General features: G+C 62.9%; 2 protein-coding genes across 7 annotated transcripts in view; both read left to right on the forward strand.

Moving 5' to 3' along the window:
- OSGIN1 (oxidative stress induced growth inhibitor 1) overlaps positions 1–17,842 on the forward strand; it is a 46,834-nt gene extending 28,992 nt beyond the window's left edge. For 2 of the 5 annotated variants that reach the window (XM_006941770.4, XM_023245726.2), the window contains 6 exons: positions 4,722–4,820; positions 11,165–11,269; positions 12,624–12,760; positions 13,556–13,747; positions 14,014–14,105; positions 16,553–17,842. In XM_006941770.4, coding sequence (XP_006941832.2) covers positions 11,203–11,269; positions 12,624–12,760; positions 13,556–13,747; positions 14,014–14,105; positions 16,553–17,501 — 1,437 coding nt within the window. In that variant the 5' untranslated portion in view covers positions 4,722–4,820; positions 11,165–11,202 and the 3' untranslated portion in view covers positions 17,502–17,842. Of the gene's footprint in view, positions 1–4,721; positions 4,821–7,438; positions 7,594–11,164; positions 11,270–12,623; positions 12,761–13,555; positions 13,748–14,013; positions 14,106–16,552 lie in introns of those variants that run through there. The other 3 variants (XM_019820134.2, XM_019820132.2, XM_011290268.4) reach the window with 2 other exon arrangements.
- A 1,482-nt stretch (positions 17,843–19,324) lies between these two features.
- The window catches only part of NECAB2 (N-terminal EF-hand calcium binding protein 2), a 29,396-nt gene continuing 20,911 nt past the window's right edge, over positions 19,325–27,809 (forward strand). For both annotated transcript variants that reach the window (XM_023245244.2, XM_023245243.2), the window contains exons 1-3: positions 19,325–19,549; positions 22,064–22,088; positions 26,796–26,904. In XM_023245244.2, the coding sequence (XP_023101012.2) occupies positions 19,325–19,549; positions 22,064–22,088; positions 26,796–26,904 (359 nt within the window). The remainder of the gene's footprint in view (positions 19,550–22,063; positions 22,089–26,795; positions 26,905–27,809) is intronic.

Raw genomic sequence — 27,809 nt, forward strand, 5'->3', positions numbered from 1 at the left:
GCAGGGCTCCCTGGGCGCCTGGAAGGAGGGCGAGGAGGCCCTTCCGGTCAGCTCCTGCAGGGGCCTGCCTGCATCTGAGGCCTGAGGGCAGTGGGAGCCCCTGGAGGTGGTCCAGCAGGGGAATGCCGCCTCTCATTTGCAGTTTGTGAGCTTGCAAGAGACTCTGCGGGCCTGTGGGGCCTCAGCGGGAAAGGACAGGGCTCCGGAATCCTGTCTCCCACTTGGGCCCTGGAGCCCCGAGGCCGTCTTCGTAGGACTTCCGTGCTGGGCACCAGTGCTGTTCTGCAGAGAAACGTGCAAAATGCTCTTGGAGCTGTTCTCCTGTCCTGTCCTGTCGCTGGGAAAGGTCCGATCACGTGACACTAAGTGAAATCCCGGAGGCCCTGACCCCACCTGCCCGAGAAGGCAAGGCCCCATAAAACCTGATAACGGTGGCAAACAAGGCTTTTTTTAGTAGCACGTGGGCCAAATGAAACAAAGCGAGTGATGCCCACCCCCACCCCCCGCTCCCCGGGGCCAAGGGGCAAAAGCCACAGACGCCAGAGACAAAACAGCTCAGGAGCGCCAGCTCCGCTTCTGGCCTCTGGGTCCAGGACAATAAACCTGGGCCACTCGGGAAGGGCCCGGAAGCTTGTTGGAAGGGCTGGTCAGACGGCCCTGGCAGCCCGGAGTCTGGGGGGCTTCCTTCCGCTGCAAGCCTACCTCTCAGCATGCCAAGGGGCCTGGGGCTTGCAGGTCGATGGCAGGACCCTCAAGGGCAGGGACCAGGAGGTGGGGCCCCAGTTTTCCGACAGACGAGGCGCCAGCTAAACCTCCAGCCCTAGACTGCAGGTTACTTACGACTTACGAGCCTGTAGGGAGAGAGGCACTGCCCCCCCAAGGGCCTAGCGTGGGCTCATCCAGAGCAGTCAAGTCAAAGGACTGTGCAGGCGTAGGCAGAGCCTTTGATGGAATTTCTCGTCCTCTCCCTCAGCAGCGGATCAAAACCTGGAGGGAATCACCCAGAAGCCTCGTGAAAGTGCAGGTTGTGGGGCCAGGGCGGGGGCCTGAGCCTCTACGTTTCTGATAAGTTCCCAGGTGCTGCTGCTGCTGCTGGTCCGGGGACCACATTTCCAGAACCACTGGCCTCAAGGACGTTTGGGGGGAGTGGGGCTCTGGGCTGGGTGGCTGAAAACCGAGGAGGTCCATGTAAATGACCACCCAGAATGAGAACGTCCGCATGGTGATACACAGAGGGGAGGGGTGTCCGCCTCTCCCTGAGGACCCACAGCCTCCCTGAGGACCCATGAGCTACCTGGGGGACAGGTATTATCACCTCTGTACTACAGATGAGGAAACTGAGGCTCGGAGAAGTGAAGTAAGGAACCCAAAGACACATCGGAGCTGTTGCACAACCCATGGTCTCTGACTCCACAGACACTGTGTGCTCCCCTCTGCCGATGGGGGAGCCGTGTCTCCTGGAGGCAGGAAGGACCTCTACTGGTGTGCCACAGGGCTCTGTCTTCAACCTCGGCCAATTCCCAGTGGTCACCTAAGACTGAAATATACATCAGGCACGCCCGTCCGTGCGCCTATGACATAAAGAGGGCTTTATTCACGTTCGGCAGTGTTTCCAGAGGCTATCTGGAAAGTCTGGAAGCAACGAGACTCAGTAATTCATTCAGTCACTGTTTACTGAGTTATCGGCGCCTTTGCGGGGGGACGTGGGGGGAGGGGGTCTCCTGGCTTATCGTAGCTGTTTCCCGCGGGGGGGGGGGTCCCCGGAATTCCGGGCTCACGGTGTGGCGGTGCAGATGCCTGGGCGGTGGCCTAGAACCGAGTCGGGGAACGTGAGTCGCGTGCAATAAATGAGTAAGGGGACGTAGCGGTGCGTCCAGTGGTGGAGTCGGTGGTTCTTTGGGACTCCGGCAAGACCCCCACCGGGGTCACCAGCAGTCCTGGTGGTCTGGCTCCTCTGAAGCCGATTCCTCTTTTAGGCCTCATGACTCTCCCCGCAGCTGCGTGCGGAATGTGGTTGACAAAGGACCGGCCGCCAAGGTGGGAGGGGCTCCTCCCCCGGGGCCAGGGGCTTTCTGCTCCCTCGTCCCCTGCAGCTGCCAGGGCAGAGGCTCCCGGCCCCCCGCTGCACACGGGGACTCCCCGGAGCCAGCTGCACCCCAGCCCAGCGAGGTCAGAATCTCTGGGACCGAGGCCTGGGCGTTAGTATAGCTTTAGGTTCTCGCCGGGCGCGTCCCATGCGCAGCGGGGCTCTACAGTTCTGCTCTGCCATCGGCCTCTCACGTGCAAGACGTGGAAGCTCAGAGGGGTTAAGTCACCTGCCCAAAGTCACCCAGCTGAACGTGATGGGGTCAGAGTCCCCATTTGTCTCACTCCTGGGCAGAACCCCCTGTCCACCCTGACTGTAGGGCAGGTACATTCACTCTCCTGCCATAACTTTCCCCCTGGCTTTTCAGGAGGAGGGGGAATCGGGAGGCAGAGAGTGTGGCCGCAGGCTGGGGCTGAGCCCCCCATCAGACTCTCCTCTGGGGGCCAACCCCACACTCCGCCTGTCCTTCCTGACCCCCCCCCAGCTCTCTCCGTGGGTGGGAAGAGGGCCCAGCCCCCCTCCCCCCCCACCGCAGCTTTGACCTCATCTCCCCAGGCATCTGTGGTGATTCCCTGGGTCGTGAACCCCCGCGGGCAGCTCCCACCGCTGTCCTGGGGCAGCCTGCGTGGCCCTGCCACCAGACAGGCAGATTTCATTCCGGGTCCCCTCTGCCACCCCGTTGGAAACAGTGGCCTTGGGCAAGTGCCCCTGGGTTTCTTCATCTGTAAACTAAACTTGTTGTTGAAAATATTTGCCCACCCCCTGGTTGTGGGGAGTCAGTGAGATAAGGTGGTGGCAAAGCTCTGTGAGTGGGGAAGGCAAATATTAGCTCTACTGTCATGTGCCGGAAGAGCCTGGTCCCATTGTGCCAGCTAGAAGAACCCGGTCACAGTCCCACTCTAACCGCGCGCCGTGACTTGGGGTCGCATCTTAACATTCCCTGGGCCTCAGCTTCCTCACCTGTAGCATGGGAAGATAAGAGCGCCGTGCAGACTTTTCTCACTGGACTCGTGTACCGATTACATGCATCCGTCCCCGAAACGCCTTACAGTGTGGGCACCTCAGAAAGAGGGTGACTGTGGTGGTAGGTAGGTAGGCCCTTCGGGAGAGTTCCCGGGCCATGCCTCTGTGCTCCAGGCAGGAAGGAGACTTTGTCCCTTCCTTAGTTCATGGCCTTCCTTTTCCCCGGAAGGGTCCAGACTCTGCAGTCCCAGCCCCTGGCTCAAGCCCCAGTTCTGTCGCTCATGCTGTGTGCCCTCAGGCTCAAGACTGGCCTCTCTGAGCCTCAGCTGCGCGTAAGGCACTTTCTGTCCACGCCTGGAGGTGCCTGGCCAGTGGGAACCGCCACAGGGAAAAGGGAGGCGGAAGGGCCAGGAGCAGCCCCTGGGAATAGTCCTAGGACTTTGTGGGGAGAGAGAAATCGCGGTTTTGACAGGGGATCCTTCCAATGTCAGGAACCCCAGGGGAGCGCCCCGAAGCTAGCCTGTCCTCACTTCCACTGGTTCCCCAGCACCCAAGCCCCTGCAGGGAGCTTGGGGGAGGCCCCGGGGGGCGGGGGGCTGCTGTGTCTGAGCTCCTTCCTACTGCTGGGCCCCTCCCTCTGCTGTCACCACCTTGCAAGGCCAGTGCCCAGATGGGAGAACTGAGGCTCAGAAGGGAAACGCCTCTCCCAAGTCACCCTGTCCGGCCGCTCGCTGCGCTGCGGACGCCCGATGGGTGTGATTTCTCAAGGACTGAGAGTGGAATGTCCCGGTTTGCATGACCAGCCAGCAGCAGGTGCCAATGTCCAGTAAAAGCCTAAAAAGGGCCACAGGCATGCATTTTCCAGATGCCACACTTTGTCTTATTTAACCCAAGATGTCTAAAATATTCTCATTTTACCATGTAATCCATATAAAAATGATTGAGACATTTTCCCTTCCTTTTTTTTTTTTTTATTGTACTATTCAAAACCTAGTGTCCTTTATGCTTAGGGCTAGATTTGCCAGATAAAATAGAGGCTGAAATTAACTGAATTTCAGATAAACAATGAAAAAAAAAAATTGTTTCGTCTAAGTGCATCCTAAATATTGCATGGAATGTATTTACATGAAAAGCTTGCATCCTATCTGCCGTCCGGTTGCCTGAGGGCCTGTAGGCGCTCATATTCCAGATGCTGAAGGGGACGGGGCAGGTGCGGAGGGGTCGGAGCACCCCGTGGAGTCCCAAGAGACCCAGTCACCCAAAGTGAACCTCCACAGACCTGCCTTCCCTCTCCATGGTCCCCAACCACCGTCCCTTTGTCGCCCGTGACATTTATCTGTCTATGTCTTGGCCAAGCTTTTTGGAAGCAAGTCAACACATTCTGTTTCCCACAATCTCCTGGCAGATAAACAGGCGACGGGGAAGAAAGTCCACATCTCGCCCACAATTCTCTGTATCGGCAGATTTTCAAAATCCGGAAAAGGGATCAGGGCTAGCGGGGGCCACGAGGCAGGTCAGGAGGAAGGACAGGCCAGACCCAGAGACGGGGGACCCGGGCGCCCACCTCCTTCCTGGGCTTTCCTTTCTGGACCCCGAACCTCATCCTCGCCCCACGTGGGCTGAGACGCTCCAAGTGGGAACCTCTGACCCGGGGTGTCTCTCTCTGCCTCAGTTTACACATCCAAACACACTGGAAGTTCCAGACCAGAGCCCTGGGATGGGGAGGTGGAGACGACGAGGCGGCCGGGCAAAGATACAGCCTGCAGCAGAGGTATGTCTGTGGAAGCCGCACTCCCCAGGCTGTCCCTGGGCTCCTGGTGCGTGGACGGTGCCCGTTCAGAGTGTCGGGGAGCGTTGGAAACAAGGCCACGGCTGGAACGGCCACAGCCGTTGGAAACAGCCACCGCCCAGAGAGGGAGGCCACAGCCAAGGTCACACAGCACACCTACAAGGGGCTAGAAGCCACCCAGGGAGCCGCAGCCCAGAGCAGTGGGTTTCCCGCTGACCACCCCCCCCCCACCTGCTATGTACCCTGTCATATAGGACCCCGCGGAGCACTGCTGCTCAGGGGCCCGGGACTGTGGGTGCCATTTTCCCGTGGGCAAAGCGAGGCTCCAGGGGGGCAGTGCCTTAGCAGAAATCACCCAGCCCGGGGGGGCTGCGCCCAAGCCCAGCACCCAGCAGGCCATACTTGGTGCAGCCCAGTCTGGCCCATCATGTGATCTGTGGGGCCCAGTGCAAATTGGGAGAATGAGGGACCCCTCATTCAAAAATTCACAAGGACTTTATTTTTTATTATTACTTTTTCATGTTTTATTTATTTTTGAGAGAGAGAGAGAGAGAGAGAGAGAGACCGAGTACGAGCCAGGGAGGGGCAGAGAGAGAGGGAGACAGAATCCGTGAAGCAGCCTCCAGGCTCTGAGCTGTCAGCGGGGCTCGAACCCGTGAACCACGAGATCATCACCCGAGCTGAAGTCGGATGCTCAACCGACTGAGCCACCCAGGCGCCCCTAATAAGGATTTTAGAGTGGCGACGGCCGAGCTTTAAAGCAAGCCCAGGGCCCTTCTGAGAGTGGGGTCCCGGGCACAGGGCACATACCCAGGAGCCCCCAAGGAGGAGAGCGCAGGCCGGAGGCAGGGGCTCCCCTCAGGCGTAGCCTTGTGGGGCCGCCTTCCCAGCTCATGACCCCTAATCTCCTCCCTGAACCCAGGGTCTCCCTTCTCAGCCTGCTCTTCGCGCTGCCCCCCAAACCCTCCACCCACACCCAACCTCCAGCCCTCCCTGTGCCAGCTCGCCTCTCTGCCTCTCCCCCATCCTCTCCTCCCCCCACTCCATGGCTTCTGTCGGTCCGTCTGTCCCTGCCGGTCTCAGCGGGACTCTGTATCCTCAGAGGTTGTCTTTCCTTGGTGGGATACCACACTCTGTCCCCAGTAGAGCCTCACAATCTGACCTGGTCCCCTTCCTCCTCGTCCCCCCACCTCACCTCCCTGTGCATACCCTGTGCTGTGCGAACCCCAGCCCCAGCCCCTGTGGCCACCAGGACCAGGAGAGAGACATCACCTCGGGCACAAACTATAAGGGGCACCAACGCATTCCATGATCAAGACCCACGGGTCTTGTGTTCCTGCAGTATTTTTAAAAATCAAGAGTAACGCCAAAAATCCAAGATGGAGAAACATAGCAAGGTTTTAAATGAAGACAGCATCAGTATTCTGATTTTTGTATGGCTCGGCACGGTTACAGATCCTGTTTGGTTTTGAAATTGTAATCTTTTGTGTATCCTTCACTTTTGGCATTGTTTTTTGATTTTTTAGGTTTATTTATTTTTTTAAAGTAACCTTCACACACAATGCGGGTCTCGAACTCACGACCCCAAGATCAAGAGTCGCACGCTCCTCCGACTGGACCAGCCAGGCGCCCCTAGGTTTGATTTTTCCAAAAAACCTTGCCCTAAAATACTATTTTCTTCATCACTGAGTGTTCTCAGTGCACGCTTAAATTTTGCACGCAAGGCGAGTTCCCCCTTGCCTGCCACAGGCCTCCCCCACCCCCGGCCAGGAAAGGATGAGGGGGCGGCATTCACGTCAATAGTGCAGCTAATGTGCACTGAGGTCTGTGGGCCAAATGCTGTCCCAACCCTCCCTCCCTCCCTCCCTCCTTCCTTCCTTTTGAGCGCCTACTGTGTGCAGAGCAGCATTCTAGATTCGGGATAAAGCAGACACGGAAACACTCCCCTGCCCACGCAGGACCCACCTCCTGGTCTGGGGAGACAGACAATGAAATAATAGTAAGGGTCAGCAAAACGTGAGGCGTGCAGAGAAAGAATAAGGAAGAAAGGGGGACTTGAACTAGGGAGCCAAGGGTGACCTCGCTTGCATACCACGCCCAGCCCAGGGGGGAAAGCCTGTTAGCCAGCCCCGTTTCTGGGATGAGGAAGCTGAGGCAGCTCGCCCAGGAAGTGGCAGAGCCCGGGGTCTCACCCTGGGCAGGCTGATGTCAGGAGGTTGGTCACTGAGTCGGGTGAGGCGGAGTGGAGAACAGCCGGGGGGGGGGGGGGGGGGGGCGCCACCAAGTGCAAGCAGGGTGTGTGGCTTTCTCCACTCCCAACACAAGGGCCACCTCCAATTTTGGGAAGGCTGTCTTCCCTCCCTAAGAGAAAAGGCCAGGCTGGCTCGGTTGGGGGTCCCTTGGAGCCTCCGTTTACTGACTGAGCCCCAGGGGTGGGGGCCAGCCTGGCCACCCCCACCCCCACCCCAACCCCGGCCGGTGGGGGCCCTTTAAGGCCGGTCCTGGGTCTAGTGCAAGTTCATTCATCCAGGGGCCCCTGCTGACTCACGCTTATGAAAGTGATTTTCCTGGCCCCGCCCCGCCCGCCCGCCTCCTCCCAGCCCGTGAAATACCCTCGCCTCCCTGACTGCACAGCCTGCTCCGTCCGGTCCCCACGGGGCAAAGGCAGCCCGTTCCCCGGTGACTCTGTGGCCCCGGCCCTCCAGGCGCCCGCCAGGTCAGGCTCTCCGGGTTCCCTGCAACGCCTGCGGGTCAGGTGAGTGGCCTGAGGGCGGGAGATAGGGGCGCGGCTGGGCAGGGGGGCCGGCAGACCCCACTAAGAAGCTCTTCGGGCCGGGGCCGCCGCCGGGTTCCTCCTCCGCCCCTGCGGGCCATGACCATCTCCAGGTGCCTGGCACCCTCCGTCCCCGCCGCCTGCCATCGCTGGTCCACGTGATGCTGCTCTGGGCAGGAAAGAGGCGTGGTCAGCCCGGCGCGCTGCCCGGCGAGGCCCCTGGGTCCTGCAGCCAGGCTGCTGAGCTGGGTGCTTCTCCCGGCCTTCCGGGCCGCCCCGGGGGGTCCCCAGCACTTGGCGTCTGACAGAAGGTTGGGGTGCTGAGAACCAGGGGTCTGGGAGCCTCTGAACTCTTGGGGCTCAGGAGGGGGAGGCTCCAAAGGGAGGGGGTGTAGGGGGGTGTGCCCAGGCTGCCGGCAGGTGGCCCTTGTGTGTCGAGGGACCCCCCCTCGCCTTCACCCTGCCCCACAGCCTCGTGTCACTTTCTTGGTGGCAACTGTCCTCGTGCAGTCTTTTCCCCGGTTATCCACGGGCAGGCCTCACACTCGTCTCGGACATTTCCCCGGGCAAGACGGCGCCTCTGTGCCCCGGGGTGGGGGGCGTCATCAAAGTCAAATGAGCAAAGGGCCGCCCGGAGGTGCCCAATAAGTATAGCCGAACTGGTGCCTCAGTGTCTCCAAACAGTTTGAAGCCTTCCTCCCCCGGAAAGTGCCTGTGCTACAAACTTCAAAGAAACATCATTTACAGATGCCATTATTTCTATTCCTTTGATGCCGATTTGCTTCTGGGAGTTAGAGTCAGTCTTTCATGGGAGCTTTTTTGCTGTCCAGGCAGCGCGGGCCGGCGGGGGGGGGGGGGGGGGGGGGAAGGGGGGGGAGGCGGGCACTCAAAGAAAAAGTTAACATTAAAAAGGTGACCGTGCCAACGCCACAGCACTAAAAAGCATAACTGGGATGGGTGTGGTTTCGGGTCGTCTGCTGTCAGTAGGCAGTGTGTGCCTTCTTCCAAGGTCATGAGAGTTTTTGGCTGCTCAGGACCTTGGGACGCTGCACAGGAGTGTCCCCTGGGTCGTGACCTCACACGGGTGGCATCCAGAGGCCGCTGGGAGCTCTGGACTCGGATCCCAAGAGCCCTGGTGGTAACTGGGTCCCTCCACCTTCCGGGAAGCACAAGAAGAGGGCAAACTAGGGCTCGGGGAGTGCCCCTCTTCACTGGGAGTGGGGACGCTCAAGGGGCAAGAGAGGGGACGGGCATGCCCAGGGCGGGCTCGGGTCCCTGGGAGCAGGTTGCGTGCTCGTTTTGGGGGGCTGTGGAGAGTCTAGGTGAACCCAAACCACGGGTGCCAAACCCTCGTTCTATCACCCACTGGCTCTGTGGCCTCAGGGGCATGGCCTCACTTCCCTGAGCCTCAGTTTTCACATCAGTGAAGTGGGTTTGCATGAGAATGAAAGTTGCTAAGGCACAGCTTTCAGCAAGGACATCACCTGGGTCCCTGTTGTTCCTGGGGACAGTCATGAGGAGGGGTGGGGCCCTGGGGCTGTTTGGCAGTTCCGGGAGAAAGTGTTCTGGGAACTATAATCCTGTCCTCCAGGACCACCAGGCTCACCCAGTGCCCAGCGGTTAGTGAGAAACTGCTCCCTGCCAGCTGGGAACGTGGACCCGTGGCCTCCCTCCCCACCAGCATGGGGACAGGGCAGAAGGATGAGCCCGGCTGGGAATGGCCCCCGTCACACTCCACTCTGGAGAAGGGCTCGCTGGCCTCAGCTTGCCTATCTGTAATATGGGAGCGAGCCTAAGAGTACGTACGACAGTGCATGCTGCTAATTAAATAAGAATCAAATTAATGTGGATAAAGTGTTTAGAACATGCTTGCTACCTAGCCAGCTCCATAGAAGTCCAGAAGTGTTAGCCTTTTGTGTCGTTCTTGTTAGTGGTGGGGGGGCCACCCCCAAGTCCTCTCCCCTGGGCCCAGCAGCGGCATGGAAGGCTGTTTTCAGGGGGCCCGAGAGCACCGAGGAGGGAGTCCCTGACGTGCCCCCTGACGTGCCCCTTCCCGCCGTGTGACTCCGGAGACGTCCTTTAACCTCGAGCCTCCCTTTTCCTGCCAGGTGGAGGTGACACGGCTCACCTCTCAGGGCCTGCCTGGGGGTGGGGGCTGCTGTTTCTGTCACTGTGCACGCATCAGACGTCGTATCCTGGCTCCGTCACATTTCGTCGGCTATTCACGGTTTTTTGGACGAGGGGGAATTAGTCACCCACTTTTCCAAATCAGAGAATGCACGTAGAAATCCAGATTTCCGCCTTCTCCGGGAGAATTCTGATGGCAGTGACCCTGGGCCCCCCCTTCCTGGGGCCATATGACCACCCACTCACTTTGTACGTGTGTGTGTGACCCTGTGACAAGCCCCGGGTCTCCCTGGGGCTGGCTGGGGTCACGCATGGTGCACCCGGGCAAAGCCTGGCACCAGTTAGCCCTGGGTTTAAGAGGCAGCTTTGTGGCACTGAGCGACCTGTGCGTCCCCTCTGGGCTCCAGTTTACGCATCTGTGAAATGGGATCATAACTGACAGAGCTTTCTGCGTGGGGCCGTATGAGCAGAACACGGGAAGGAGCTAGGTCGGTGCTAACGGCCACCCGTTCCTGACGCACTCGTGTGGGTGCTGCCTTGGGGCCCTCAGGACGGCAGGGTGTGGACAGTGGGCGAGCCCGGGGGCCCCGGTTAGCTGGGTTTGGGGGACGTGGAGGGAGAAGGTGAGTCTGGAGCCTCTTCTGCACCTGCGGCCTCAAGAACGGGTCTGCGTCGCTGCGAGTGATGCGGGCCCGCGGCCAGCAGGGGGCGCTGGTGCTCCAGAGACCAGCCAGCTTAGAAGCCTTTTCTCCAAACCTACTTCCGGGGGGGCGGAGGTGGGGGGCAATTCTCCACAAGCCCACCTGTTCCAACCGAGCCCCCTGGAGCAGGCAGTGAGCCCTGGTCCTTTCCCGGCAGCACATTTTGCTCCAGCCGGTGCTTCATGGCCATCACCTCACTATGTCCCCCAACAACCCTACCAGGTGGAGACTGCTACTCCCACTTTATAGACGAGGAGCCTGACCCAGAGAGGTCCGGGAATGGGCCCCTGGTCACCAGCTAGGAAGCGCCGTGCTAGGGCCGGGTGATGGCTCCAAAGTCCACTGGCTGCTCAGAGATCTGAGGGCTGGACCGGGGTGGGGGAGGGGGCGGTGGCTGTCACCACGTTGTCGGCCAGGGCTTGCCCCTGGGTTGAGAAGGAGGGGCCTTACAGAAGGTGGACGGGAAGCTTTGGGTGTTGTCACTGCCCGCCGATGAGATGGGGCGAGTGGGGTGCAGCTCAGACGTGGAAGTGACCGGGTCGGGAGAGGGGACTGTTTGGAACGGAGCAGGTGCGGGGAGGGGAGAAGGAGCAAGGGAGCGGCATCTTGACTGGCCTCAGGGAGGATCTTGGACTTGACCCTGAGGGCCAAAGGACAATACCCCGTAGCTGGGAAGTACCTGCATGTCACCCAAGGCTCACCGAGTGGCCCTTCCTCTCCCCCAGATCAGCTGCCGGCTCCCAGCCCCCCACCAGCCCCAGCCATGAACAACAGCAGGAGGGACCACCTTGGCACCGACCGTTCGGAGCCCCTCCCGGTCCTCATCATCGGTGAGTGCTGCCCCGGGGCAGGGGGAGGGGACACGCTGAGCCCCTAGAGTGGAAGGTCAGGAGCCAGGCAAGCCCAGGCCTGGCCTTTCTTTACCACCGTTGCCTTTAAAATCGGCCACTGAGTTGTATGGAAACCGACCTGACAATAAATTTCATATTTAAAAAAAATAAAAGTTAAATGGAAAAAAAAAAAATTGGCCACTGAGCATTCGCGGTGCGCCTGATGAGGTGCCCAGCGGCTTATAAAATGTCGTTCCCGTTCCCTGTAATCCCTCCAGGAACGCAGGGGGCCAGAGCAGAACCATCACTGAGGTTGCCTGGCGAGAGCGGAGGAGGGGGGTGCAGGGGGGAGGCCTGGTCCTAAGCCCACGACAGTCCCTGTGCCTGGCCCTGTGCTAGGTGCCCGCATGAGGGGTTACGGCTAAAGCATGTGGTTCCTGCCTCAGGGCTGCCCGGTGGGAGACAGGCGGCCCCTCCCCCGTGAGAGCCGAGATCCGAAATGGCCATTTCTGTAATTCAAAAAGAGGTGAACATCAGCGATTTCGTACGGTTTGTCCTAATTCCACACACGAGTAATCTTCTCAGCAGCACAAGATAAGGAGGAGGGGAGAGACCGATAAGAAACCATGTCACGAGGTTAAATGCCCAAGAAGTGCCACGCACAGGCGGTGTGAGTCATTCAGGCCCGGGGAGCAGAGACCCCCACCGGTGGCTCCGCACCCCTCCTCCGCGCCCCTGCTCTCACCCCTGCAGAGCACGGAACAATCTGTGCTCTAATATTTTACTCGTCTATGTGACATCCCAGACGGTCAGCTCTGGGCTAACGGGACTAGTTCTTAGCGGTCTTAGAATCTCCGTCACGTTGCTGTGTGACCACAAGCGAGTTACTCAACCTCTCTGAGCTCCCGCTCCCTCCCGGGTTGAAAAGGGGGAAAGGGTAGCGTGCACCCACGAATGTTATCGGGAGAGAATGGGGGCCGGGGCACGCACGACAGGGCCTCGTGCGGGGCCCGGTCCGGCGGGGGGGGGGGGGGGATCGGTCAGTTTCTTATTATTTGGTTGTTAAAATCCCTTGACACATGGCAAGTGCTCGACAAATGTCAGCGATTGTCGTGAGAGTAGTACAAGAGTGCAGCGCCCGGCGCGTAGTAGGCTCTCGACGACCGTTCGGTGCTTCAGTCACTGGCCATTGTAACGCACAGTGGCCGGCTCGGCTAACGGCGGAATAGATGTTCTGTTTTTACGAAGGAAAAGCAATAGACGTTCTGTTTTTACGAACGAAAAGCCAATCGATTGAGCAAGTCAGCTCAAGACCAAAGCCCTCGGTACCTCTGACCCCACCCTGTCTCCTCAGGCAACGGCCCCTCAGGCATCTGCCTGTCCTACCTGCTGTCCGGCTACACCCCCTACGTGAGGCCAGATGCCGTCCACCCGCACCCGCTGCTGCAGAGGAAGCTCGCCGAGGCGCCGGGGGTCTCCCTCCTGGACCAGGTGGGCCAGAGCTCTGGGGATGGGGCAGGGGACACGCACACCCTGGGGAAGCGGGGCAAGAATAAAAATACGCGCTGGTTAGACCACAAGACCACGTGAGGAAGGCGGGCGGCCACAGGGGCCGGCCCGGAAATCGTGCCAGGAACCAGGGCCGTCTTTCGCGATCGGCAGCTGCGACACCAGCTTCCCTTACGTCCCCTAGACCAGCGGGTGTAACCCGGGGGACGATCCTGCTCTCCACGGCCCCCTCGGCCATCCCCGGGGACAACGTCGGTTGTCACAACTGCGGTTACCCTCCACACTCCCGCCACAGAGCGCGAGCCGGCCCCCGCACAGTTGAGAAATTCCGCCCTGGGTAGTTCATTTGACTAGCCCCTGCCCCAGGGAGCTCACCAATCCTCCATCCACGCCCCTGGCCTTCCAGAAGGCCGCTGGCTGTCCACCTCCTCCTCCCAGCATTTTCCCCTCCTCCTAGCCCCTCCCACCCTCAAGCTGGTGGATGAGGAAGCAAGCTGGCGTTTGGTCTAGATCGGCATCTTTCAAAATGCCTTCTACAGGACACCGGTTCCTCAGAGAAGACGTTCCTACTCCAGGAAGTCTGAGGGATGCTCGGGTTTGGCAAAACTGCTGGGAAATTCGGCTGCAGGACTTGTCAGAGCCTTTAACATGCTGCCGTGCCTTCTCTCTTAGTGAGAGGCAGCACTTTCTGGGTTTGGCCACCCTGATACTAGGGTGGGAACGCAAAACCGGGCAGCCTTGGTCCAGCGGCCCCTCTGACCCGTGCACCCCCTCCAGGACCTGGATTACCTGTCTGAAGGCCTTGAAGGCCGGTGCCAAAGCCCCGTGGCCCTGCTCTTTGACGCCCTCCTGCGCCCAGACACAGACTTCGGGGGAAACATGGAGTCCGTTCTTACCTGGAAACACCAGAAGGAGCGAGCCATCCCCCACATGGTCCTAGGCCGGAACCTGCCTGGGGGGGCCTGGCATGTGAGTGGGGGCCGGGAGAGGCGGGCGGGAGGGATCTGGGCTCAGTCTACCCGGAGTGTCGGAGAGATTTCCTCCCAAAGATTAGGACTCTTCCGTTTCCTGCCTTTTCCCTTTTCCCTCCCCCTCCTGCTCTACCCACCGCCCCTCTGCCTCCCTCCCCACCTGCCCTTTCTGCCCCCTCCCCAGCTGAGGCCTCCCACCCCCTGCCGACCTGCTGGGCTAGGGGCTAGGAGAGGCCTGGACCAAAGGACTCCTTTTGCCCACAGTCCTTTGAAGGCTCCATGGTGACCCTTAGCCAAGGCCAGTGGATGGGGCTCCCAGACCTGCAGGTCAAGGAGTGGATACGCAGGAAGCGGAGGTGAGGCAGTTCTGGAAAGCCCCGGAGGGTGAGGAGGGTGGGGTGACCCGGGCCTGCCCCCATGCGGAGCCCAGGAGCCGGAGGGAAAGGGGCTCAGGGCCACCAACACTGCCCTTCCTCCTGCCCGGGGCGGGACACTGAGGCCCCCGTGGGGAGAGGGCCGCCCGGGGCTGGGCTCACCCCAGGACTCCCCGCCAGTGCTCCCGCCTGGCCCACAAGCCCCTGACGGGGGGCCTGAGCAGCATCCCAGCCCCTGTGGGAGGGGGACAGCTGGCCCTGCCCTGGGGCTCCAACCAGGCTCCCCCCACCCCCACGCCCCTGCCTGTCGCTAGCCCATGGTGGGGGGGGGGGGTAGGTCTCTCCATCTTGTTTCCTGCTCCGTCGTGACCTCCCTGCACGCTTCTGACCATCCTGGGGGAACAGCTCATTCCCTGAACAAACGAGTCCCAGCCCCTGCCCTGCCTGGGGAGCGAGGCAGAAAGTTGCCCAGGGCCTCAGGGTCGGAGGGGGTCGCCGCGCGGGTGGTGACGCCCTGTCCCCTCCGCCCCTCACAGGCCTCTTGTCTCCCACCCAGCCCCCCCGTTTCACAAAGCCTTTGTGTCCCTGCAGATTTGGTCGGAAGACACCCAGGCTAGCGTCGTGACGTGTTAACAGACAGATGGGAACTTAGGTTGTAATTGTAGGCGTGCCCTTTTATAGCCTACTTTCCTTTTTTTTTTTTTTTTTAATGTTTTCTTATTTATTTTGAGAGAGAGTGTGAGAACGAGTGGCGGAAGGGAAGAGAGAGAGGGAAAGAGAGAGAGACTCCCAAGCAGGAACGGCACGGTCAGCACAGAGCCTGGCTCGAGGCTCGCGCTCACAAACCGTGAGATCGTGACCTGAGCTGGGATCGAGAGTCGGACGCTTAACCAGCTGAGCCTCCCAGGCGCCCCTCCTTTTATATTCTACTTTTAAATTCAACACTCTGGCCTCAGGATTTCACCCCATGAGGACAGTGTTCATAACCAGCCTTTTACATGGCCGCGTAATATTCCCGATTCAGCACTTCTCCGCCTACTCCTGTGACTATTCCTACTCACAGGGGGGGCCCTGAGCTGAGGCGGGGGGGGGGGCAGGGAGGCCCACACCCACAGCAGGTGCCCTCCCTCCCCCTGGGCTGCTGCCGCCACGGTTCCTAAGCCCTGCCCGGTCCCGGGCCTCTCCTTCTGTCCCACGTGCCCTTCTTAGAAGGAACCCTGGAGGTAACACCTTAGGCCCATTCTTTGAAACCATTTTGACTCCGAGAAGGGCAAGTGACAAGTTCACAGAAACAGACCCCAGGGCTCCAGTTTCAGAAGCAGGCTAGCGAGCTGGGCCGCGCGGCACAGCCTCAGGGGACACAGTGTGAGCTCGCGCCACACTCGGTCCCGTTGGGGGAGTCACAGAGGATTCTCCTGAAGTGAGCTCCTCCTTCACGACACGCCCACACTGGGGGAAGCTGACTCCCCTGAGGTCGCACGGGTCGCTGGAGGGAGGAGCTGAGATCATGGCAAGCCTGTACCTCGGCCACCCTGGATCCCGGCCCTGCGGTCATTGCCCTGGGAGGGGCGGTGATAACAGCGACCCGACAAGAGAAACAATGCTGCAATAAAACAGTCTCTCCTGTGGCTGCGTGTGCCCCCGAAGGCCTCCTCATCCTGGTCCCCAGTATGGTGACAGTCCCCATCACAGACCCCTTCCTCCTGCCTGGGGGGGACCTCTCCTTCCCCTCCTGCCCCGTGGATCAGTTTTCCCTGTTTCTGAACTTTATAGACATGGAATCCTCCCGTATTTTTTTTTAAACATTTTAAATCTTTATTTATTTTTGAGAGAGAGAGAGAGAGAGAGAGAGAGAGAGAGAGAGAGGCAGAACATGAGTGGGGGAGGGGCAGAGAGACACCGAGACCCAGACTCCAAAGCAGGCTCCAGGCTCTGAGCTGTCAGCACCGAGCCCGACGTGGGGCTCGAACCCACAAACCGCGAGATCGTGACCCCATCTGAAGTCGGACGTTCAACCGACTGAGCCCCCCCAGGCGCCCCGGAATCCCACCATATTTACGTGGGTCGTTATTTAGTCCTTGGGAGTAATAACAGTGGCTGAGGCTTAACCTGTCACTTACTACCTGTCAGGTTGTTTCCTAAAGCTTCTGGTCACATGACCCTCTAACCCTCTCTGCAACCACATGAAATAGAACCATCACCACCGTCCTCCCCGCTGTGTAGCTGAGGCACGGAGGACTTCAGGCACAGAGCTCACTGGCAGCAGAGCTGGGATTTGAACCCAGGCCACCTGACTCTGGTGGCCACACTCTCACCCCGGCCCTCACCACGGCCCACCGCCGGCCTGGTCACCCCTCGATGGCCCCTTTGTGGCCCCCACACCCCAGTCTGCCCTCTGACACCCCCGCTTCCCCAATCCTTCCCTTCAGAGGCCTTCGCAACAGCCGCGCCACGGCTGGGGACATCGCTCACTACTACAGGGACTATGTGACCAAGAAGGACCTGAGTCGCAACTTTGTGTCCGGCGCCGTGGTCACGGCCGTGGAGTGGGGGACGCCTGAGTCCGGCGGCTCCGGGGGCCGGGAGCCCAGCCCCCTCTTCCAGGTGAGCGGCTTCGTGACCACCGAGGACCAGAGCCGACGGCCCTTCTCCCTGTGCGCCCGCAACGTGGTCCTGGCCACGGGCACGTCGGACAGCCCGGCGCGGCTGGGCATCCCCGGGGAGGCCCTGCCCTTCGTCCACTATGAGCTGGCGGCCCTGGAGGCGGCCGTGAGGGCGGGCGCGGTAACCCCAGCCTCCGACCCCGTCCTCATCGTGGGCGCGGGGCTGTCGGCGGCCGACGCGGTCCTCTACGCGCGTCACTGCAACATCCCCGTGATCCACACCTTCCGCCGGCCCGTGGACGACCCCGGCCTGGTCTTCAACCAGCTGCCCAAGATGCTGTACCCCGAGTACCACAAGGTGCACCAGATGATGCGGGAGCAGTCCATCCTGTCGCCCAGCCCCTACGAGGGCTACCTCAGCCTCCCCGAACACTGGCTGCTGCTCTTTAAGGCCGACCGCCAGGCCGTGTTCCGGGACCGCAACGGCCTCCAGAAAGTCTTCGGGGTCGCCCTGGTGCTGGTCCTCATCGGCTCCCACCCCGACCTCTCCTTCCTCCCCGGGGCGGGCGCTGACTTGGCCATGGACCCCGACCAGCCGCTGAGCGCCAAGAGGAACCCCATCGACGTGGACCCCTTCACCTACCAGAGCACCCGCCAGGAGGGCCTGTACGCCGTGGGGCCGCTGGCTGGGGACAATTTCGTGCGGTTCGTGCAGGGCGGGGCCCTGGCAGCGGCCAGCTCCCTGCTGAGGAAGGAGGCCAGGAAGCCACCCTAACACCCGGCCTGGCATCCTCGTCCCCAGGCCCTAAAGAGGAAGGGAGGTTACACAGCCCAGCTAGACGCCCCAGTGAGCGGAGGGGGCCTCCCCTGGCGGGAGAAAGAGGGGCCGCGAGCCCATGCAGCAGGCCTCCCCGATGAAGATGAGTGGGGGGCCCAGGCAGTCTGCGCGCAGACCAGTGCCCGGGCCGGGAACAGAAGCCGCGGGCCGGCGTAGGCTGTGATCTGGGGTGAAAGCCCAGCTGGGGTCACCAGGGCCGGCTGAGCACAGAGCCAAGAGGACTGCAGGCCTTGCTCCTTCCAGAATCAGGTCCCAATTAAACCCAGTGCCTGCCTCCACCCGTGTGTCTGAGGATTGTTTCGTGGGGAGGGGGCTGGGTGTCTGGGGGGGGGGGCACAGGGCCATGTGGGAGATCCTTGGGCGGGGGAGTTGTGTGACAAGGGATGGTCCCGCACATGGGGGTACCGCTGTGGGCGGGAAGCGGGGGGAGGCTGTGTGCGGGGAAATGGTATGCGGGGGAGGCCCCTGCCCACCCCTCCAGTCTAGTCCCGGCCCTTCTCCCACGCTCCCTCCCGGCCACACGCTTTTCAGTCCCTCATGCTCCCATGCTCGCACCTGCCACAGGGCCTTTGCAGGGGCCGGTCTCTCGCCCAGGACACTTTCCCTCCTCTCTGACTCCTCTTCCTTCCACTCTCTCAGCCTAAGCACATCACTTCCTCCAGGAAGCTTCCACTGCCAAGAGCCCCTCCGTAGCCACCAGGACAGTCCCCCGTTCACAGCCCAAGGTTCTACCTCTTCATGGCAGTTCAGCTTTCGGGGTTGGCTTATCTGTGGAATCGCTCCCGTATCTGACTCTGCCCACCAGGGTGTAGGTTGCAGGAGGCCAAGGACACCACCCCCCCCCCCCAGCCCGGTCTGTTCTGCTCACTAGTGGAACCCAGTGCCTCCAACGGGCCTAGGACCTAGTGGATGCTCCTTAACTCATCCTTCGGGCCCGTTGAGGATGAAGGGATGGCTGGATAGATGGATGGATGGATGAATGGATGGATGATGGATGGATGGATGGATGGCCAGCCAGATGGATGGATGAACAGATGGATGGATGGATGGATGGATGGATGGATGGATGGATGGATGGATAGGGGTGTGAGAGGAAGAGACTGTTCTGGTGCAAAGACTGGTCTGGGCGCTGTGCGACGAGGTGGGGGACGGTTGAGGAGGCATGCAGGCCCTCGCGGGAGTGCTGGGGGAGGCCCAGCGCCTGGGCACTGATCTCGGGAGCTTCAGCCAGCAGAGGGCGCTCCGGACTCGCCGGACACCCGCGCTTCGGCCCTTGCGGAGGCGCCGCGGGTAGGGTGGGGGGAACCTGCGGGAGGGGGGGCAGCGGGAGACTTTCGGGGCACAGCCCCCAGGGAAGCCCCCTGCCGCGCAGCTAGACGCCCCCCCTCCCCCAACCCGGCGCCGACCGGGCGGCCCCTTCCGTGGCCGGGGCTGGGGTCCGGCGCCCAGCACCGCGCCCCCGCGGGTGGCCCTCTGCCGCCGCGCCCGGCTCCCGGGGTGGGGGTGGGGGGCAGAGGGGGTGGGGCGGTGGACACGAGGCACGTGGCTCGGGGTCCGGGCGGAGCGCCCCCCCACCCCCCCCGCCCAGTCCCCCGGTGTCGGCCCGTCCCCGCGGTGGCCGCGGCCGCGGGGCCGCGGGAGGGAGGGCGGGGCGGCGCGGGCGGCGCGGGCGGCGGCGGCGGGGAGGGGTCGCGCGGGGGCGGGCCGCGGGCCGGGCGGGGGTCGGCGGGCTTCCGGGCGGCGGCGGCGGGCGCGGCGCGATGTGCGAGCGGGCGGCGCGCCTGTGCAGGGCCGGCGCGCACAGGCTGCTCCGGGAGCCGCCGCCGCAGGGCCGGGCGCTGGGCGGGCTGCTGCGCTGGGTGGGCGCCAGGATGGGCGAGCCCCGGGCGCCGCTGGCCCCCGACGCCCCCGACGCCCCCGCCGCGGACCCCGGCCCCGGCCCGGGGCCCGGCTCGCCGCGCGGGGGCACCGCCGTCATCCTGGACGTGAGTACGCGCCGGCCGGGACCCCGAGCCCCCTCCTCCCACCAGGGGCGCTCCCGACGCCGCCTTCCCCCGTCCCCGCCGGGACCCGCGAGGCCCCCTCTTCCCCCGGCGGGGGACCCCCCTCCCCGGGGCGCTTTCCCCTCGGCGGCCGGGAGCAGGACCCGCACCCGGCCCCTCTGCGTCCCAGAGCGCGACCCCAGCCCCTGCCAGTCCCGGCGGGTCTCCATCCCGGTCTAGTCTTGTCGCTGGACCAGGACGATCCCCTTCCACCCGCTCCCTCCCTCCTCTTCGGGGGATCCCCACCTTCTCCGAGCCCCGGAGCCCTTTGCCGGCCACCGCCCCCCTACTTTTATGCTGGCCGAGCCCTTACCCTTTCCCCAGCCCTGCACCTCCGCCTTTACCCCCATCCGCTGTCGGATGCCAGCACCTGCCGCCTCGGGGGCCCCCTCCTCCTTTCCATCCTGGATCATCGCCTGAATCGCTACTTTTCTGAGACCACCACCCCCCCCCCCACTCTTCCAACCCCTAACTCTGGTTTCCCGGTTTCCCTTTTCTCGTTCTGGCGGTAGACCCTGAGACCTTGTCTTCTCATCCCCAAAGCCCCTTTCCACCCCAGCCACCACCTCTTTGAAAGTGAAGCCCCCTCCCCACCCCTGTCTTCCCCTCTGCTTTCAGTACAGCTAGGACTACCCCCATCTGCTCTGAGCCTGGACACCTCTGGGATCCCGGCCCCCACGCCCCCCCCTCCACTCGGAGCCCCCTCCATCCTCCATACCCTCTACTCAAGCCCCCCTTCCCCCTGGGACCCAAGCCACCCACCTCTGGGAAGCCCACCTCCTCCTGCCACCCACTCCCGAGGAGTGGGAGGGAGGTTTCACTGCTGGTGGGGGGAGGCTCCCCGGGGGAGGCGGAGGGGGGCTCTGTCCTGGGCACCACCCCCACCCGGTAACAGCGGAGCCTAGGATGTGCGTGTCCCGAGGAGGGTCCTGTGCGGGCTGGGTTTCTGGGAGAGTTGTGTCTGTGTGCTTGATGGTTGGCTGGGAGCGTAGATTTCCTCTCCCCTCCCGAACCTCCTGTCTCCTGGAACCCACAGTTGGCTCCAGGCAGAGAGGGCTGGGCGGGGAAGGGCGAGCTGTGCCGTGGGTGCTTGTGGCTGCCTCGCCCCCAGACACACACACACACACACACACACACACACACACACACAGACGCACGCACACATGCACAGATGGATCCTCTCCCTCAGGACCCCCAGCCTAGCTCTGGAGGCGAAAGCTCTGGGCCTGCCCTTGTAGGGAAGCCCTGTCCACACCCCTCCTGCTTCTAACAGTACGGCTTAGTGAGCTCTGGTGCCCTCTTCAAGCTGGCGTGTGCGGGTCCCCGAGACCCCATTTCTTCATCTAGGAAATGGGGTGATGAGCGGACTCCCGGAGCCACATCACGTGGTCTGCACCATTCACTTGCCTGAGGCATGGGGAGGGGGGCACCTGAGGGTGGGACCCTGGCCTCGGGGAACTTTGCAGTCAGGGGCACGGGTGTGGAGTGCCCACGATGGGGCTTCGGGGGAGGGCCCCGGTGCTCTGATAATTGTCCCCCTTCTGCCCCAGCCACATTTGCTCCTGCTCAGTACCCCGGACTAGGGTTTCAGCTAAGGGAAGGGGGTGATGTTTGAGAAGCCCTTCCTGAACTGCTGCCTCAGTCTGTCACCATGTGTGGTGCTAGGAGGGATGGGGGGGGACATCTGTCCTTGGCCTGAGGGCTTGGGCCCAAGGTACCATGGCCAGAGGGGGTGGGGCCTCCCCCTCCCCCTTCTTATCAGTGTGGCTCACCCGCTCCCAAAAATACCACGGGGTGGGGGTGGGGGTTATGGGGTCTCAGCTCATGTTTGGGGGGCGGGGGTTGGGCTGTCCCCCCCATCCCCTCCCACGGCAGCCAGAGACTTGCACCTGCAGTGCATCTGGTTTTCTGAGCTCTTGGTGGCCTGCTTCCGCCCACTCCCCACCCCCCAAGAAATAATCCAGTCCTGCCCCTGGGGGGTCCAGTCTCCAGCTCCCCCCCCAGGTCCCCTTAGCAGACGCCTCTGTTCAGACTTAAGCCACCCCGCTGGAGGAAACCGGGGCTCCCCGAGGGGTGCAATGGTGCGAGGCGTGTGGCCGCGTCCACGGGACACGGCTTCTGAGCGTGTGACCGAGCGTGGCACGGTGGGAAAGCCGCGTGGACCAGTGGCTCCGGAGGCACACCCGCGGGCCCGCGGCTGGGTGTGAGCGTGCGTGTATCCACGTGTGCGTGCGCGTGTCTGTCAGTGCGGTCGTGGGTGGGCTGGCGGCACAGAAGGCGAGTGGGCGCAGCTTCCTCCCCGGCGGCAGGGAGGACTCCGCCTGAAACATCCCTCCCGCCCTGGATCCCAGCCGGGGTCTCCTCCCGGGAGGAGGGGGATCTCGAGATGAGTCAGAGGCCGCTGGAGGGCGCCCGCCCCTCTGGGCCCCTCACTGACGCCACCTCTCTCCCCTGCAGATTTTCCGACGTGCGGACAAAAACGGTGAGTTCCCCTCCCGGGCTGTCCCCTGAAGGAGGCCCCGGCTCTTCCCGTCCCGGCGCCTCGGGGGGAGGGCCGAGGGGTGGGGGCGTGGACGGCCTTGAACCTGCCGGTGACAAGTACAGGCCTTGGAGGTCAGAACACCACAGGCCGGTGCTGCCTTGTGCCTCAGTTTCCCTATCTGCGTCTGGGGGCATTCCCGTAGTTCCCGCGCGGTAGGGATGCCGCGGGGGTTCGGCGTGTGGCCGTCTCGGATGCTAAGACGTCTGTCGTGCGGGACGTGCTGGTGAACCATCATCGCGCTCACGCAGCTGGGCCGGGCCAGAGCGGCCCGGGGTGGGGGGTGCCCAGGGACCACCCTTCACAGCAGCCCCCAGCCTCACTCTCGGCCCTGGTGCCTCTTTCCTCACCGCGACCTCACACACTCACGGCTGCCGCTCCTGTCCTGACGATTCCGGAGTGGCCCAGGGAGGTTAAGTGACTTGCCCGGGGCCGCCCAGCTGCACGAAGGCAGTCAAGGTTGTGCTGCAGACCCCCGAACTTTTCCCCACGCCACGCCCCCTCCCCAGCCACGTGAGTGGCCCGTCGTGGCCAGCAGAGAGAAGTCAGACTTCTCCTGACTTCTCGGAGAGGCCCCCGCCTCCCAGCCTCGCAAGGCCCGTCCGAGCCTCACAGCTGCAGCACGAGTCAGTACCACTTCCTGTAAATACCGCTGTCCTCATCGCTGGGCCCCGGGCGCCTCTCCCCGGACTGTCACCAAGGCACGGTCTCTCCGCAGGCGTCGGTCTTGCCCATCTCTAAAGTGGGGTGAGAACGCTCAACTCGCCTACTGCCTTGGCTGTGGAGCCAGGAGATGTGGCGACAGAGTCCACGAGAGAATCAAGCAGGGCTCACTCACGGTTTGTTTTGTTCGCTGGGAAAATTGATCAAGTATCAGGGCCCCTGCCGGGGGCAGGGTGGGGGACAGGGGCCCCGGTGCCTGTCCCCAGGGCCCTCAGGCCCCAGCGCCTCCTGCACGGGCTGGAGTTGAAGGCGGCAGCTCTCACCCGGGTCCCCCGAACCCCTCCCTCCCTGGCCCTGGCGGTTACTGCTGACCCGCCCCCCCCATGGTGTTGGGGGTGCGACGTGAGGCCTCGGGGGCTGGGGTGCACAGCCAGGGGTCTCCATCCCTTGTCCGCCTCCTCGGGCATGACAGCGGCGCCTCCCAGGCCGACTGGGACACAGGACTCTCCACAGCAGCTCCACGTGGCGCAGGGCGGAGGGAGGGGGCCGGGGGGGGGGGGCTTCAGTGACCCAAGAAGGGGTCGTGGCAGCTCTTCTCAAGCAGCCTCAGAGGCTACAGAGCAGGTCAAGGGGCTTGATCCCTGACACGGGCGTCTCTCTGGCGACCTCAGAGTGCAGTGGCCAGGACCCCGTGGCACGTCGTGAGCCCTTGACAGGCAGGACTCGGGGCTTGTCCCTGGCGTGGGCCCGATGCTCGCACGCAGTAGGTCCCCAGCAGACGTTTGCGGGCTTACGGGTAACGGGTCTGCCGGCGCGGGGGGCGCGGGTGCACGACCCTGGGGCGCAGCGCTGTGGGTCTGGCTGTGCGTCTCCCGGCAGGTGTCCGTGGGTCCGGACGGCCGTGTCTCCGTAACTGCCGCTCGACACACTGAGTGCGCGTGGCCCTGTGTGTGTGGGTGTATGTGTGTGGCACACGTGGGCTGGTGGCTCACCGGCCGCCCTCAGACACAGGTGGGGTTTCCTCCTCGTCACTTGTTGCCTTGTCAGAGGCCGAGTTTCCACCCCAGGGACTGCTCTGGGGTCCCCTGACTTCGCTCCATGGGCCCCAGAGGGGCCGAGCCCGTTCTCCTCCTGGGGCTTCGGGTCTTCCTGGCCACCGCCGAGTGGCCCTGGGGGGGTTGTCCCCAGGGTTAATGCGGGAGTGTGATGTCGGTTCCAGGGACGCTTCCGGGGAAGAGTCCCTTCTGTGTCACAGGGACTCCTGGGTTCGAGTCCCGGCTCGGCCACTTGGCAGCTCTGTGAGCTCAGGCCAGTCAGCTGGGGCCTCGGTTTCCCCATCTGTAAGTGGGCGTGATGACACCAGTCCCCTCTCAGAGGGCCTTGGTGGAGCCCGCACGGGACCCGGGGACACCTGCCGTGGGAGACCCTGAGCCCAGCACCGCCCGTGGCCGCGGATGCCGTGGTTTGCCCACAGGTGTGGGGTTCCCACCTGTGCCTTCCATCCGGGGAGCTGCCGGGGGCCATGGGGCACCCATTAGGCACGTCACTGGGGCCTCACTGTGCTCCTGCTGGGGTAAGAAGCACCCGCCCCCAGTTTACAGACGGCAAAAGCGAGGCCCAGACCGAGCAGGGGCGGGGCCGTAGACCCCCGGCTGGGGAGCAGCCTGGGCAGTTCTGACCCCGTCCAGCCTGGCTTGAGAACACATCTGGCCGGGAGTGAGTGCGGCTGGAACTACACACACAGTGGCTTCACTCAGTCCCTGACCCCGGCGTCCGCTGCGGAAGATGCCAGGTTGGGGAGGGGGGGTGCCAGGCGGGGTATGGTCCCCTCCCCTAAGTCCCTGGGATCCCAGGGCCGAGCGCTCTGGGCCGGCCCGTGCGGACGGCTCCCGGGACAGAGGCTTCTGCGCTGATATAGAGACCCGTCGAGGCTCCCGAGGGGAGGCCGAGGGTCAGGGGCCTGGGGCCTCGGAAGGGCGGCGCGGGGCGTCCAGCAGACGGCCGGGCGCCAGGGTGCGTCTGTCCCCAGGGACGTGGACGCTAGCAGCCTGCGGCCGTTTGAACGGTCCCCGTGACAGAGGCTGAGCTAGTGCTCATTAGCCAAGACGCCCGCACACGGCCGCCCCCTCGGGGGTCCTTGCTGAGAGTGGGGGGGCCGGGGCTGTGCCTCTGATCGCACAGAAGCCCGGGCAGGTGTTTCTCCCCTCATTAGCCGCTCTGGGTTCATCCGGGCTGTGGCAGGACATTGAAGGGAAATGTCAGCCAGGAAGGCCGTGCTCGGGAGGCCCGGCGGGCGTCTCTTGCCTGCCCTCCACAGGGCACCCCGGATGCGGGTGCCCGGGCAGGACAGGCAGGAGGAGACGGGGGCAGGGAGATCCTCCCCCACACCCCCACCCCGACTCTGTGCCCCTGGCCACCACGACCGGTCGGTCAGCACGCGTCCACAGGGCGCAGACTCGCCCTCGGCTCCCCGTGATCTTGTGGTTCGTGAGTTCAAGCCCCAGGTCAGACTGCGCTCATAGCTGGGAGCCTGGAGCCTGCTTCGGATTCCGTCTCCCTCGCTCTCTGCCCCTCCCCCGCTCACACTCTGTGTCTCTCTCTCTCTCTCTCAAACTTTTTTTTTTTAAAGGTAAAATCTTTAAAAAAGGGGCACCTGGGTGGCTCTGTCGTTTAAGCGTCTCTTGATTTCGGCTCAAGTCATGGTTTCTCAGTCATGAGGTCAAGCCCCGTGTCAGGCTCAGCGTGCAATGCGGACCCTGGGTGGGCTTCTCTCTCTCCCTTTCTCCCTGCCCCTCCCCTGCTCAGCCCCCTCTCTCTCTGTCTCAAATAGATAACTTAAAAAAAAAAAAACTCTTAAAAAATACGATACAAGAGAATCCTTCTGCTCTGGGCCCAGCTGGGCCTGCCGTGCATGGTCGGGCCCCTTCCGGATGGAAGGGAGGACCTCAGATCCAGCCTGCCTTCCGCGCCCGGCCCAGTCCTGATACGGGGCCACACCTGCCTCTCCCTCCCATCCAAGGAGGGCCATCCCTTTCTAACCCACGCAGACGTACCCTCGAGGGCTTGCAGGGGCTTTGATTGCAGCCTGGCTGGAAGTAATGGAAGGAGGTCTGCGTGGAGGGGCTGGGGGCTGCCCTCTCCCTCACTTCCAACTGCCCGCCGCAGACGCGGCTCCTTTAAGGAGCGTGAGCTCCCTGAGGAAGGGGTCGTGGCTGCAGGGGGCAGAGGTCAGCTCGCAGCAGGTGTGCCCAAGTGCAAGTTGCTGAGGGTGGGAGCTCCGTCAGCCTCTCCCAGAGTCGCTGGCTGCTTGGAGCCCCTCGGGGACCCGTGGGGCCCCTCCCATCTCAGGACCACAGAGGCTGGCCCCCTGCCAGGCCCGCCCCCTCCTTGCCTTGCGGTTTGGTGTCTTCGTGGTGGCAGGGTGGCAAGTCCCTCCCTGCTGGCAGCTGTGAAGGTGTGGGCCCGGGGTCTGCCCTGCGGACGGGGCAGAGAGGAAAGAGGGTGTCCCCTCCCTTGAGCCAGGACCTGGGTGCTGGGGCTGGAGATGATGCAGATATGGGTGGGGGGTCGTCTGGGCATTTGGAAGCAAGAGAGAAGGGTCCTCAGACGGCCCGGCTTTGCCGTGGTGCTGCCTTCAACGGTACCCACCGCAGGTGCTCGGGCGAATCAGGGGAGAGATGAGCCGGCAGGGAGCAGGGCCTGTGTGTGTGTTGACCGTGGCCGTCGTGAGCCTGAGCCAACTGGCTACTGCTTGTAGTCGCTGTGGGTTCGGGGATCAGCTGCAAGAGGGTGTTGATGTGTCGGCTTGGGAATTAGCTGGAGAAGGCGGGGATTTTCTGTGCGCTGGAGGGTGCTGGTCACTTCGGGCAGTCCCGGGGCAGGCACAGAGGATCTGGCTGGGGTGCGGTGGCCGGGGGACTGTCGGGACCTGGGATGTCTTATCTCTTAGACACCGGCTGCCCTCTCTCCTCCTTCCCTCCCTCGCAGACGATGGGAAGCTGTCCCTGGAGGAGTTCCAGCTTTTCTTCGCAGATGGCGTCCTCGATGACAAGGATCTGGAGGCTCTCTTCCACACCATCGACTCTGACAACACTAAGTGAGCGAGGTCCCGCTTGGCGGGGCAGGGGCGTCCGGCGGGTGTGGGGCCGGCGGGGGGAGCTTCTTCCTCGGCAGCTAGTGAGCGGTCTCCGTTTCCCACCCCCCTGGAGGAGCAGGACCCCTGAAACACCCCCACGCTGGCTGATCCAAACCTCGGATCTGTCTGGCCACCCCCCCCCCCACCGCCGGCTGGGGTGACCTGGGGGCGTGGGCAGGACGCTGTTGTGCCGGTAGAGTTGTCTTCTGAGCACACGTGGCTACGGAAGAAGAGACCCTACGTCTTGCAGCACGGACGCAGGGTAACGAAAAGGGAAGGGTGGCAGTGACGTCACCCTTCTGCGAACTCAAGCCCTGGTGTGAGTGACCCCGGCGCCAGGGTCAACTCTATCACCTTAGTCCTCACCGGTCCTGTCTTCGACCGGACCGACCAGATATGCATCCTGGCTCTCCCTTCAACCCGGCTTCTAGCTCGGTGTCCGAGGCAACCCGTCATAACCCCCCGAGCTTGCGTCTCAGAACTAACCGGAAACTCTGGCCTCACCCACCCCGAAGTCAAGTGCCAAGTGTATGCTCCACTCACGCTTGCCCGACCTGACAGCCTCCCTCGTTGCCTGGGATTCCCCAGGCAGGATGAGCCCCAGCCCCCTTCTCCGCCCCCCACCCGGTCACCTTCCTCGGGCCCCGCTCAGGCGATGGGGACCCGAGTTCCGGGGGCCGGGGGTTGCTGCGTGAAGCAGATTTGATGAGTTGGGGTCCCCTGAGACAGACGGGCCTAGTGTGGACAAGGAGCTGCTACCGAGCCTGTTTGCAAGGGACCCAGCACAGTAGCCACCTGGACCGGAACCCGGGGCTGAGTGTCCTGGGAGGCACAGGCTGGGGACCAGGTGGCCAGGAGTCCTTGTC

Source organism: Felis catus, chromosome E2, assembly GCF_018350175.1.
Source record: "Felis catus isolate Fca126 chromosome E2, F.catus_Fca126_mat1.0, whole genome shotgun sequence".
Classification (NCBI taxonomy): domain Eukaryota; kingdom Metazoa; phylum Chordata; class Mammalia; order Carnivora; family Felidae; genus Felis; species Felis catus.